Below are 14,317 nucleotides of genomic sequence, written 5' to 3' on the forward strand. Positions count from 1 at the left end.
GAAATGCAGTCTTAAACCACAGCCTACGAATGGCTATAGACACTCATTGTTGGACTCCTTGCCTTCTCTGTATACAGTGATGATTTGAACCAAAAGTGTCAAATTTGTTTCCTCAGTCCATAAGACCTGGTACTACTGATTTGATCTTGTGTCATTTGGCATACCTCCATCTAGTCTCCCTGGTCACAACTGAAAGGCCAGATGCATCTCTCATATTCTGGATCAGCTTTTTAGGAATTAAGTTGTCTGTTACAGTCTTTTTTTATGCTTGAATGATTCCTAGATCACTGTTAAACAACTTAAACAAACAAACAAAAACATGGTCAGGTACAAGGACTGGCCTGAAAATGACTGAAAAAACAGCCGATGTTCAAAGATCATACTCAGAGTATCTATATCCCTTTATCTGAGAACAGAGTTGAAGTTTAAGATTTTCTCCTTTGAATTCAATTCAATTTTATTTATATAGCGCCAAATCACAACATAAGTCGCCTCAAGGCGCTTCATAGATACAGAGAAAAACCCAACAATCATATGACCCCCTATGAGCAAGCACTTTGGCGACAGTGGGAAGGAAAAACTCCCTTTTAACAGGAAGAAACCTCCGGCAGAACCAGGCTCAGGGAGGGGCGGCCATCTGCTGCGACCGGTTGGGGTGAGAGAAGGAAGACAGGATAAAAGACATGCTGTGGAAGAGAGACAGAGGTTAATAACAGATATGATTCAATGCAGAGAGGTCTATTAACACATAGTGAGTGAGAAAGGTGACTGGAAAGGAAAAACTCAATGCATCATGGGAATCCCCCGGCAGCCTACGTCTATTGCAGCATAACTAAGGGAGGATTCAGGGTCACCTGGTCCAGCCCTAACTATATGCTTTAGCAAAAAGGAAAGTTTTAAGCCTAATCTTAAAAGTAGAGATAGTGTCTGTCTCCTGAATCCAAACTGGAAGCTGGTTCCACAGAAGAGGGGCCTGAAAACTGAAGGCTCTCCCTCCCATTCTACTTTTAAATACTCTAGGAACAACAAGTAGGCCTGCAGAGCGAGAGCGAAGTGCTCTAATAGGGTGATATGGTACAATTCAACTGATGGTGAATATCACCATCAGTTGAAAAGTTTGTGTTGGATCACAAATTTTAGCTCTTTCTGTGGGTTAAAAGTGGTTAAAAGGGGATTCACATTCAGTGTAATATATTCATAGACACATAATATAATCAGGGAGTTGTGGCCCAATACTGACCAGTTATGCCTGTATAGGTGTGTTTTTTTTTTTCTTGTTTCTTTAAACTGCAAAATTTTAACTACAGCAATTAAAATAATAGTTTTAAAGTGCGCTAAATTATGTTTGAACTCTGTATTGTTGATGTGACACAGCAGATTATGGCTACTGCCAATGGTAAAGGTCGTCTTATTTGCTGATAGGGAAGGCTGATCTTGATTTGGCTGATATGTAGGTGGCATGTGCAGCTTTACTTTTAACTCAAAAGATCTTTTATGGTTTTCAATGAATAAATATGTCTGATGAAGGGTAAACATCATTATTGTTAAACCTTAGGTTCTGCTGACTACTTTCAAAGTGTGCATACTTTTTATTCCCAGTGTGCCAAACTGTATAGAATAATCATCATAAAATGAGAAAATACCCAAATGATGTCTGTAAGGTACCAAGTAAGATACTATACATTTAAAATAATAGACATCTAATTTATGTACTGCAGTATATACCCCATTTCCCCCTCCACTGACACATTTCTCTGGACAAAGAACATCTGACACTATAAATAAATATAATATATTCACATAAGGAGACATCACAAATGTTTTTAATCTTTATTTCAGCTGATTAACATTATGTGCTTAAATAGATAGACTAAAATAGGAAGGGTAAAATTTACAGAATAATCTGATTTATAATGTTCTACCTTATTCCATTGCCCTTAAAAAGTGTACTATGAAAGTAACATGAAAAATATTGAAAAAATGTCACGTGAAAGGTAAACATCTGTATAATGGCAGCAGTGTATTTTACACAGTGAATATAACAAGTGTTTAAAAAAGAACTGATAATAAAGTTGCCAATAACAAGATGTTGATCATTTCTAGAATACACACATCTACTATATACAATTATTTTACAGTCTGACCATTGCACAGCCGTGGTTGTGTCTCTGCCTTTGTTTATGAACTGATTTGAATTGATTTGACTATGTGTTTTTCTAAGCAGCTACATTCATATTTGGACACATTTCACATTTGCAAATTCAATTTCGGAAATACAGACTTGTGTGTGTGTCCTTTCTTAGCGGGCATATATATATATATCTATATATACCTCTCTATATATATGCTTATATGCTGGAGTTATCCACAAATGCTTGATTGTGTTACACTTTTCTGCTGGCCTGGAAGACTAAATATTCTTGTACATTTTATTTAAACATGGCTTGTCATTATGGCAACACCATTCCTTTTCCTTTCTAGCTATATCACACTCGGATTGTTGGCATGGAAAGTGCTCAAGAGTAGAAAGTTAGCACGCTCTTGTGGTTGCCTCTAATGAGCAGGGTGGGTGGAAGGTCCTTTGTCAGGATGTCCAGCCAGGCCATGTAGAGGAAATCAGAGATCGTTTCTTTACGAGCTATGGGCATGCTCCTACAGGGGGTCAACAGTGTAAACAAATATGTTAGACATTGTTCTTTCAACACTGGATTAAGCTTGGTAGTGTTATTCAGACAATATATACTTACACAATGATTAAATTGGCTGATCTGGAGTGTTCCTTGAGGAGCTCATTCAGTCGTACCTGGAGGTGTGTCTGTAACCAAGCGACAGTTATTTTTTTTTAACAATAAATTTTTTATTTTGTTTATATTGATATGAAGATAATACATGATATCTTCACTGTAGCCTGTGTAAGGTTATTACTTAGTGTCAGTGCTTTTTACCTTCTCCTCAAACTCGCTTAGCTCTTTGTCGGTGACCTTCCAGGGCTGCTCTTTCTGCAAGGCTCTAATCTGATCAGCGTCTTTGGACCCTTCATGCAGACGGAAAGGCTCAATCATCTCCTGTAACTCCTTCAAGCTGGAGAAATGCAAATAAGAACATGAGCTTTCTCTATAAATGTTCTTTTTCTCCCCTAAACTTGTAGCATGCTGATATTACAATGTGATTCAATTTTACTATTACTACTTCAGCATCTGGTTCGCTGTTACTTGTGCATGTGAAAAGAAATGGCAGTTACCTTTCAGACCTGGGCTTGATATGTAGGTCATCAAAGACATTAATGTCACTGCAGTTGATTCTAAACTTCTTCAGCAAGCCCTTCATCCTGCAAGTCAAATCACCCCGCACTGATTAGCTGTCCTATACATGTACTTCCTCATTTTGGTGTTAATGCTAAATAGCATTCCAGTAACGTTAGCAGCACATGAATTTTCATATCTTGCCAATTAATGTATCCAGTCTAACTTCCACATATTAAACTGCAATTGATATTGAAATATTAATTAGTTTACTCACTCCTCCTTATCCAGATCACTGCGTCCAGGCTGTCCTGCCATGAAGATCCTCATTTTGCAGTCTTTCCACTTCTTCCTGGTAGTGAGGATGTAGGGGAGGAGCAGTGTAAGACCTGAGAGAAGAGAAGCACATTTTTTATTTATTGGTCCGTGTTGCGTCTTTCAGAGACTACTATTTTTTAAAGATTTGGCTTGTTTCATATATTTTTGTCTCCAGTGATATCGAGGAGAATGTTATGGATTTGGATCTGTTACGAACTTCAGGCAGTGTTCATAAAAATGATCCAAGAATTACCTCCGTCATCAAACAGCCACCACACATCAATGGTGCCTTTGGGCTGTTTCTTCTTGAACTGAAGACTGGCTTCCACCAGCTTCTCATTCATTTTGGCAACCTGTGGCGGTGGAGAGCCACACACCGACACTGGGAGAGAGAAAGAAAGGGAGAAAGATATGAGAGCAACAGCAGGAGGGAATATAATTCACTGTAAAGTCGGATATGAAAACTATCACAAACCAACATTAAGAGATGACTCTACATCACCAGAAATGGCCGTCTCTCAAGTTTAATGCTCCAATGAGTAGGGTGCATTTTGTATACTAATGACTGCCTTGTCTCGCTGTCTTGCCAAGATGCAGCTCAGGGATGAGTGTGTGTTGGCGTGTGCGTGTGAAACAGAGAAAGATTGAGCTACAGGCTGCAAGCACCCTCTGCTGTCTGGGTTAAAGGAACATTCTTAAAAGATGCTCTTCAAAGTGGACGAAAAGGAGTGTATTATTGGATTACAGCCTCAGGGGCCTCTTTAGTGGGAATGGCGGATTCAATTATGTCTCAATGTGAGCACCCCCCCCCCAAAAAAAAAAAAAAAAAAGAGAGAGTCATTGGTTTCATTTATTAAATGTACGCTATTTGAGTCTGTGTGTGGAGGAGACTGAAAAAGAGAAACGTGCTTCCACATATTAAGAGATCACATTCATCTTTTGATGCAACTTTTTCTTTAACCCTTTCAGGCATAGTGGTCGTTACAGTAGACAGCTATTCAAAGGCTGTTTTCTTGTATTTGTGTCAGTGTTGATGGTTTACTTGCACATAAACCACTACATTAGACACTAATGTGTCACTCCATCCCCCGCCACCCACTGGTCATTTAACGTTACTGGAGATATATGACGTGTTTCATTGTAATTATTGTTATTTAACCCTGTTATGCATGAATTATGACAATCTCAATCTGGATTTTTTCATTAAGTATTTTTATTTTTCATACCTAAAGATGAATGTAAATGTGAGGCTGTCATAATTCGTGCATGAAAGGGTTAACCATCTCAGGCTCAAATTAAGTTTTTTTGTTGCTAATGCACAACCAAGTCCGGCAGTGGTACTTCTGAGTAAAAAAAACTCATAAGATATGTATGTGGGGTAATCAGGTTGTTAGTTTTTAACTGTTGCAAATCGGCAACGTCTGCCTTGAGAGGGTTAAATAGGAGTTAGAGACAGTCGTAAGATGGGTACCTCTGGTCGTGAGCACTTGCTGAGAGGACTTCCTGGATTTCCTGAATAGTCCTTTTCCCTTCCCTCCATTTGGCATCATCTCATTCTCCAGAGCCTCTTGCTCCTTTGCTGCCCTTAGCATCTCCTCTGAAAAACAGAATGGGAAACATGACTGTGAATATGTGTTACACAAGGTAGGATCCCTTTTCTTATTGGAAAACAAATCTGCAGAGACACAGCTATAAATGGCATTTTTTAAAATATCTTATCTGTGAACTACCTGACCGTTGTAAACCTTTATTAAAAGCTTCTAATCTACAGAACAAAGTATCTCGGTTTATCAGTGTTTTTATTATTATAAAGGGTTATTGTGAGTTGTTGTGACAGATGTACAGCAGTTTCTTACAACAGTTTTTCTTAATTTCTTGGTGGTTTGTTTTCTCTACCATGGGTATGTTGATGCTGGAGCTCTTGCGGGTTAAATAATTTAAAGCCTAACGACAATATCATACAGACCTTCTGCCTCGACAATGTGAGACACATCCAGTCCCTGGTTCACCCTCAGCATTGCGGTCCCGTATTCAAAGTCAAATGCATCGCTGTCAACAAGAGAATAAGGATGCTAGTTCAAACACAGATCTCCTGTTTATGCTTAATTACCTTTATGCTTAATTACGGAGGTTGTGCTTTCGGTAGTCTGTGGTGTACATGTGTGTCATATACAAATACAATAGCTCAAAAACTTTTGAATGAATTCTTATGAAAAAATAAAAATTCTGGCTTACATCCACTAAGAACTTCAAGGTCAACTTCATGATTAATTCGCTGAAAATTGACAAAAACCCTTATAACCCAGAAACTATGACACTTACATTTGTTGTGTACAGTTGGTGTGTGTGAAATGCATAATTTAAAATATGTCACATTTGACCTATGACCTCCCCTTTAAGGTCATTAGATTGATCTTAAGGTCAAAGTGAGAATAATGCTATATAGAGTTATTAAATGCTAAGTTTCTAATTGCCATTTGCATTAACAATGTGTAAGCATATGGGGAAGGATATATGGGCATTTGAAATATCACATTATTATGGCTTTGTAATGTACATTATAGGAGCAGGTTATAAATGTTTAAGTACATAACAATGTGAATACATCCACAATGTTTATTTGTATGTTCCTAAAGATTTAAATGGAATTTACTGTGAAATAAATGCTACACATGTATTATAATGACATATTAAAATAGATTTCAAATGATCAAATAAAAGAAGCCTACATTTAAAAAGCACAGAGAAAACAAAATAAATGAAATGATAACTCTCAATGTGCTTCTCATTACTGAGTGTGTTATTGTTATAAAAATGTATGTGTGTGTGTTTATTCAGCACTTACTGAAGTATTCCCACGTAACTCTGAACTGCTTCTGCCCCGGCAGTCCTCCAGTTTTTCTTGAAGCCTATCATTAATGTGTTAGGCTTCATACGGCCAAGACCAGAAGCCTATGAGGAAGATATAAAATCCCAAATCACAATGAGCTGTTAAGTGAAGCAATACAGACACCATGTTACCCTGGGGTTATAAAACCGAGTGTAAAACCTTGATTAAGAGAGGGAGGGGGGAATGATTTCTAGAAAGCTTAAAAATTTCCAAGCAAAATAGACTGTAAGGCTGTTTTACTGTCAGATCACTCAGCAGACCTCACTTTATCTTTGCCGGAGCTCATCCAAATGCAGTGTTAATCAGTTATAGCTTTTAATCTGCCGTGTTGTTTGAAGTAAGCTATCCGGACAATCATAAGAGGCCTTATCTCGACGGTGCAATAGTCTGAGCCATACCACTGTTTTTCCGCTCCGAACTTTTCTACTGCACATATGTCCTGGCCAGATTTTTAAGACAGCTCTAGATCAACAGATGTAGGGTGTTGTTTGGAAGACATGGGTCAATAAAACCTGCTTCTGTGAATCTGCTATCATATTCTCATCAAAACTCACGTTACACATTAATACGCTGGATTATTGTGGGTTAACTAGATTTTTTTATTTACCTCTTACATAAATTATGACCATACTGACCTGCAGCAGACTCTCAGCCCCTTCTCTGAAGTTGTCACAGGCCACGGCAGCGTAAAATGCCTTACGTTTTTTCTTCTTAAGCAACAACTGGTTCTTCTCCATTGCATTGTTCATCTCGTCAACGGTCTCTGATCTGGGGCCCTGAGGAGATCACACCATACGGCTGAATGTAAGCGTTTTTGTGAAAGGGAAAAGCGGTCCATCTTTTTTTATATTCAGAAAGTGCACCTGACCCTAAACTTTAGTGTCAGACAGTTGGCATTTCCCTCATTCCTACTTCACATTCTTTTGAACATCCACTGCATGCTAAGTCTGCACTCTGATGAATTACATTTGCTTGATTTTGCAAATCTTAATATAAATGTGAGGTTGATTTTTTAAATCAAGATTTTAAGACTGTCTGAGATTGCAATATTACATACCACAAACACTTCGCAGGTGATGCATAGTCCATAGTTCTTAGAGAAGGAGTGAGCCAGATCAAGGAGAGCCGGCCTGCTTCGTGTCGAACCCGTCAGAACTAAGATCTGAGGCCTGAAGACGGGAAATAAGAACATTATCTCCTTTTTTTTTTTAGGTTTCTGAAAATCCCCTTGATTGAAAAGTTTTACCTAACGTAAATTATCTTTGAAACTATTATGATAATAATGTTTCTCATATGTGCTTGCAGGAATTGAGTGCAGGATTTTACCTGAAGTTCTTGACGTGATCCTCCACGCCTGACAGAGATAGAGCATTGCTGACTGCACTCACAAACGTCACCGCTTGCGTGGACGAACCCCAGTTCACATCTGAAGATAAAATCAGTCCGGACAGGTTAGCTCTACTTCTCCTGTTGCACAGCAAAAATCCTTCCAAGCAATCAAATAAGCTCACCGGGCTTCTTCACTGTGACATATATGTAGAGGAGGAATTCAATGCCATATGTGAGCAGAGCAGCCCACCAGTTGATAACAAACATAACAACGCAACAGAGCAATGCTCCCATCAGGGACAGCCACATGTTATAGTATTTATATGCCGGTCTCCAACCTGCATTAAAACAAAGAGCAATGTGAGAAAAGTGATGGAAAACAGACTATATATAACAAACTCCATTAAACATAATCCACTGCTGAAACAGCTCGGTTTGTCAGGTAGTGCTTTATTTCCTAAATATTTGAAGTCACTTATACAAAGTAATGGATTAAAACACTAACAGCAACAAAAAATGGTAAATGAGGATAGGGACAAGCAGAACTACCTGATTTTACTAACATAATTTTTCCTTTATAATCTACTTTTTAGACACCCACCTGGAGATTTGGCATAAGATGCATGGAAGCAGGAGAAATTGATGAGGGCATAAGATGCGAGGAAGAAGTTTGAGATGATAGGAGCGATTGTGTTGAGGTCACCTGCACAGACAGAAAATCTCTGTCACTTTAAATTCTTTCACAGAGCGGGAATATCAAACTTAAACATGAACCAATATGTATCTGAAACAGGTTTGTGAATATACACAATAAGCAGATTGCTAAGAAGGAGTTTTAACTGTATCACTTTGCATGGACGCCACTTGTCAGATGAAATCTTCCTTTCGTTGTTTGGCTTGTTTAGTTTATGTCAGTGATCTGTTGATGTGTGAACGTGTTTTCTGATTCATTCAAACTGGAAGACTTTGTTAGCTATGTGGTTTGAGACAAAGCATGAAATGTTGGTTTAAGGTTGTTTGGGTGGTATGGTACAGCAGCAGCGAGCTCACCGATGAGAATGAAAGCAACAGAAATGATGAATGTGAGGACATAACCACGGATTGGCTCGTTGTTTTTGCCGTGTCCTTTGGCAAAGAAGTGCAGGGCCCTGTAGATGTTGTCTTTACACAGTGCCTGAGGAGAAAAGAAATGATGTGAAGGAAAATATTTTCAGAGGTTAAGAGCAACAGGTTTGCTTCTCTATGACTTTGCATTTTATTGTAGTACATTTAAAAAAAACAGTGGCGATCTACTGACCTGGAAGACTTTAGGCGCACTGACAAGGGAAGCCAGGGCTGATGACAGGGTGGCTGAAAATGTTCCAGCAATAATGAGAGGACCAAACCCAGACACCAAGGTCATGACCTGAATCAGAGGTGATGAGAAGATGAGAGCATTACAGATGACGAAATTGAATTCTTCTTAAAAGTTTCTTTATTTAGAAAGTTGTGTACCTGGAAGTTATTCATCAAGCCAAACTTGCATTTCTCTACTTCACAGGAAGAAAAATCGTAGCCGAGTTCACAAGCAACCGCTGTTGAACCGTTGCAAATTACTGGTGTTGTGTGATTTATGATGCTGGATGAGTTGCCTGTGGCATCACGGACAACAGTAGCAGCTGACCAGTCGAAGAAAAGAGCAGATGGATTAATTAGCATTTTTTAGATAAAATTTGTGCTTTCAGGACACATTTATATTCAGGGACATAAGTGATACTGATTGTATGATCCTGGTAAAACTGTATCTGCCCAAGGTAATGCTATACACAGTTTTACTCATTCCAGTGAAGATTTTATTTCACTGGAGCTGCATTTAATCAAACATGTCACTTACCGACACAAAGAGCCATAGCCAGATAGGTGAGACCAGTGATCAGGATGGCTAACAAGGTACCTTTGGGTAGTGCAGCTTGGGCATCCTGTGAAATAATAAAGATTTGTGTTAAATTATGCAGATCTGTGCTTGACAGTTAAATACAATGACTTTAAAGAAATGTATTTATGTAAAACAAATAAGTTTGAATTAAAAAAATCAAAACTCTTTATTCAAGCCTATGTTACGTAGCAGTTAATGACCCCCATGTATTACTCTTCTCTGTATGAAAAAGTTACCCGCAAGTCTCCAGAGATGTTAGCTCCAGCCAGGATCCCAGTTGCCGCGGGGAAAAAGATGGCAAATACTGAAAAAAATGTCTCACCGTCCCTAAATGCTGGAGTAAAATTCTCTAAGAAGATTTTGGCTGTGAAAAGAGAGAGTGAGGAGAAACGGCAGGGGTTAGCAGCACTTTGTGAGTGAGTGGGATTATTTGTAATGAAAAATGTGTATCGGTTTGGAGCGGATGTCTCACATCTGTAATTGAAAAACCCCTGGGCTTTCTTTTCGTTGGTTGCAGGAATGACTGTTCCTACAAAAACATTCACTATGGCCACCAGCAGGATAACCAGAAGAATAATTTGCGCCTGTGGTGAGAAACAAATGCAAACAGTTTAAGCTTTTGTACAAGTAAACGAGACTGGTGAACAAACAGCACCGTTTTTTGCTCTAACCTTTGCCTCCCATTCCATCCCAGCAACTGATATACCCAAGAGCAGCACAATAGTAATACAGCCAATGATCCTGATGTCGTTCATTTCATCCACCATGATAGCAGAGTTCTCCTGTGTATGACAAAAAACCCCCCCAAAAAACAATATATCTATATCTATATATCTATATCTATATATCTATATCTATATCTATATATATATCTATATCTATATATATATATATATATATATATATATATATATATATATATATATATATATATATATATATATACATGGAACGCCATAACCAAGTGGCCGGCATAGTGTACAGGAACATCTGTGCCGAGTATAACCTGGAAGTCCCGAGGTCAAAATGGGAGATGCCCCCAAGGGTGGTGGAGAATGACCGAGCTAAGATCCTGTGGGACTTCCAGATACAGACGGACAAAATGGTGGTGGCTAACCAACCGGACATAGTGGTGGTAGACAAACAGAAGAAGACGGCCGTAGTGATCGATGTAGCGGTTCCGAATGACAGCAATATCAGGAAGAAGGAACACGAGAAGCTGGAGAAATACCAAGGGCTCAGAGAAGAGCTCGAGAGGATGTGGAGGGTGAAGGTAACGGTGGTCCCCGTGGTAATCGGAGCACTAGGTGCGGTGACTCCCAAGCTAGGCGAGTGGCTCCAGCAGATCCCAGGAACAACATCGGAGATCTCTGTCCAGAAGAGCGCAGTCCTGGGAACAGCTAAGATACTGCGCAGGACCCTCAAGCTCCCAGGCCTCTGGTAGAGGACCCGAGCTTGAAGGATAAACCGCCCGCAGGGGCGTGCTGGGTGTTTTTATATATATATATATATATATATATATATATATATATATATATATATATATATATATATATATATATATATATATATATATATATATATATATATATATATATATATATATATATATATATATATATAGATATAGATATATAGATATATATCCTTCTACAACAGCCTAATCAATATAACATGTCTCACCTTGAGCAAGTCGACCACTGTCTCAGCAAATCCCACCACATACATGGATACGCCCACTGCATTGGCAAATGCAAAAATAAGACCAATCGAACCACCGAACTCTGGTCCCAAACTGCGAGATATCATGTAGTAGGCACCTCCTGAAATGGCAATGTAACGCACACAGACACATACAGTAGGGAATGATTAATAGAAAATTCAGTGACTGGTTGATTTAATGTCAGGATAAGTTAAATACAGCTTAAAAAAACACACAAATAAAAAGTGCTTCAGGAGCTCATATTCAGGTGTTGTTTGGAACTTTGTGCCTTTATCTTTATCTTGAAATTTCGCTGCCTTACCTCCTCTCACCACACCATTAGTACAAATAGCGGACATGGAAATGCCAGTGATGGTGGTGACCACACAGCTGAGCGCGATGATCACAATTCCCAGACCTGAAATGCAAATATGCAAATAATCACTTTTGTAAAGTCCAGCTACAGCACTGCTTAGTTAGGTGTAAAACACTCTGTGTGTGACATGAAAGCTTCCTCCCCACAGTTAGCTTTAAAAGTGCTAAACTTTAACGTCTCATGGGAACCCCATGGGTTACCCAGCTGATCTATAGGTTCTGAAGCAATGAACAAATTAATGAAGTCATACTCAAAGCCCCACTCCTATTTTTATTTCTCTCACTTTCTCTCTCATCCACACACACAAACACCACTATCTACCTCTCCCAACAGACCTTGAGCAGGTATAGATCATTAAGGGAGCTCATTAATTATCCTTTAATTATCTCCAATCCCTGCAATTACATGGAACAGCATCGGCACTGGCCTTGACAACACAGACCTCTGGGATCGGTCTGTTTTTGCCCCAGATTATACATTTTCACCAGGTAAATAGATTATTTTTTATTGCGTTCACTGTTTGATAAGGGCTGGAGTTACAGGCGGACTCATTTTCAGCAAAAGTGCTCACACACACAAAAAAAACATTACTGTGGGCTTAGTGGCTATTTATGTGTGCGTATGTGTGTATCGTTGCCACACTCACCCCAGCCTGCTTGACCAAAAACCCAGGACAGACGGATGAACAACATGACACCCCAGATGTTGAGCATGCATCTCACCTGTGGAAGAGAGCAGTGTAAGTCTATTTTTCTCACTGTGTTTCATGATTTAATGTTATTTCAATTTATGGAGTAAATGTCACTGAGCATAATTTGGCTTTTAATTACAAAAAATCCAATAAAAAATATGTTGGGGGCCTTTTCTGACCTTTGTGCCCTTGAAACACAAAAGCAAGATCAAAATCATGTCCTGAGCAAATGCAAATCATTCCCAGATTCTGGTCTCGAAAGCGCCACTGGGCCTCGTTGTGTTATCGAGACCCACAGAGCTTCATCTTTGGTTGAGTGACCATGGTTAAATAAAAAAAGAAGCTTACCATGACCTAAAATAACTTACCAGGACTCCTCTTATCCAGCCAAACTTTACCATGCCCTTCATATCGTCAGTGGGAGCAGCAGACTCTAAATCGTCAGAGGGGGTTCCACTGCTCCTCTCGCCATCGTCCTCCAATGTGTCTGGGACAGAGATCACCCCGTTCTGGAGGAAGAATGAAAACACAGAAGGAAACATACATTTTCACAGTAACTAGATGGCATTTTTGGTGTTTATATGCATAATCCGCTGCAAGAAAAGGGGTGGCATTATAAAAAGTTGTGGTTTTTGTTTTCTCATGGCAATAAATAGGTGGTTGTGTTTTTTCATTTTTTGCTGGCAAGGGTAGTAAAATATCTTTTTTTTTAAACCATCCAGGGTTGCAAACCTAATTCAGCCAATAAACCTAAATAATCTTACCCATTTCTTAGACAATGTAGCCTTATAATAATTAAAAAAACAATAAAACTTAAGTGTGTCAAGAGTGCTGGTTGTCATTCAGTTGTAAGAATAACTTTTGTTGTCCTTTTTAGTTTCACAAGTTTTAAGATAAGACTCTAATAATTGGACTGTGGCTACTGCACGGATGTTTGAAAGAATAAACATCTGTAAAATATATCACTTCACTTTCTAATGAAGTGTGCAGCAGAGGAGGGAAAAAAAACCCTGCAGTTAAAACGTCACTGATTTGAATTTGGAGAAAAATGGGTGCAAGCTATTTTCTGCAGAATGGCAGGTTGTGGACAAAACAGGCTTAACAGAGGAGGAGATTGGGTGCCGACCATAGAGGAAAAACAGAGAGATCTTATACATCTCACACATCTACATTCACTCACCTTCTGAAACACATCATGGAGCTCCTGCAGGGACGGTCGCACAGCTCTGTGGCCACTCATGCTGCCTGCATTGCGGTAGAAGTCAATGTGGGGCACGCGGTCCAGAGTGTCATGACCGAAGGCGCTGATCACGGAGGGTCGCACTGTCCTGTGGTCATCGTTGGTCTCCTCATAAACTGGAGGTTCATCCAGGTTGGAATCATAGGCAGAGTTGATGTGCCCCCCCTTGTTAGAATTGAATCTCTCCATCAAGAATGCTGAGGGAGACTCTCAGATTTAAACCGTCAAGGATGAAAGAACAGTCTAGTCTTCAGACATCCAAAAGTTTCAAAAGCGCAGAGAGCTGGATCAACTTGGTGTGGTTGTCCTTGTTTACTGTTGACTAGGCTATGATCTATGATCAGACTTGCAGAGAACTCTTCTGATACTCTCAGCTCCTTGCAAATGAGCTGGGTTTCTTTCAGATGGCTTACCTTTATACTATGTATCCCAGGGTCATACACTGGCTGTCAGCTATTGGCTAACTTACTGGATCAACCCTCAGAAATCCGAACAAGGGGTGTCAGATATGTCCTTGCTCCATCGTAAGGGACACAAAGACATTGCTTAACTATTAACCAAGTCATAAACACCAAACGAGAGATAAAGGTGCTCATTGCCTGAGTGCTGGAGAA

General features: G+C 39.4%; 1 protein-coding gene across 2 annotated transcripts; it reads right to left on the reverse strand.

Annotated features, from left to right (window-relative positions):
* Positions 1-1,840: 1,840 nt before the first annotated feature.
* slc12a1 (solute carrier family 12 member 1) lies at positions 1,841-14,101 on the reverse strand. Of its 2 annotated transcripts, XM_080884111.1 has the most exons (26): positions 13,644-14,101; positions 12,832-12,972; positions 12,419-12,494; positions 11,719-11,814; positions 11,378-11,517; positions 10,366-10,476; positions 10,167-10,278; positions 9,931-10,058; positions 9,653-9,737; positions 9,274-9,437; positions 9,077-9,184; positions 8,830-8,953; positions 8,381-8,482; positions 7,962-8,117; positions 7,777-7,876; positions 7,508-7,619; positions 7,086-7,226; positions 6,406-6,512; positions 5,527-5,609; positions 5,032-5,157; positions 3,814-3,942; positions 3,520-3,631; positions 3,242-3,328; positions 2,946-3,081; positions 2,748-2,815; positions 1,841-2,652 (listed from the first exon to the last, which is right to left on the reverse strand). In XM_080884111.1, the coding sequence occupies exons 1-26, from the start codon at positions 13,890-13,892 to the stop codon at positions 2,517-2,519; spliced, it is 3,129 nt and encodes a 1,042-aa protein (XP_080740237.1). In that variant the 5' UTR covers positions 13,893-14,101; the 3' UTR covers positions 1,841-2,516. The 2 variants fall into 2 exon arrangements, with proteins under 2 accessions (XP_080740237.1, XP_080740236.1); XM_080884110.1 differs by having other exon boundaries at positions 9,931-10,278.
* Positions 14,102-14,317: the final 216 nt, after the last annotated feature.

The sequence above is a fragment of the Rhamphochromis sp. 'chilingali' genome (genome assembly GCF_963969265.1).
Source record: "Rhamphochromis sp. 'chilingali' genome assembly, chromosome: 6".
Classification (NCBI taxonomy): domain Eukaryota; kingdom Metazoa; phylum Chordata; class Actinopteri; order Cichliformes; family Cichlidae; genus Rhamphochromis; species Rhamphochromis sp. 'chilingali'.

Excerpts from the sequence above, each read along its gene's own strand:
- slc12a1 (XM_080884110.1), bottom strand. The coding sequence starts at position 13,892 with ATGGAGAGATTCAATTCTAACAAGGGGGGGCACATCAACTCTGCCTAT. Across the intron at positions 8,483-8,829 it reads TGTTGCTTTCATTCTCATCG|GTGACCTCAACACAATCGCT; the intron begins GTGAGCTCGCTG and ends CTGTCTGTGCAG. Across the intron at positions 3,943-5,031 it reads GCAAGTGCTCACGACCAGAG|TGTCGGTGTGTGGCTCTCCA; the intron begins GTACCCATCTTA and ends TCTCTCTCCCAG.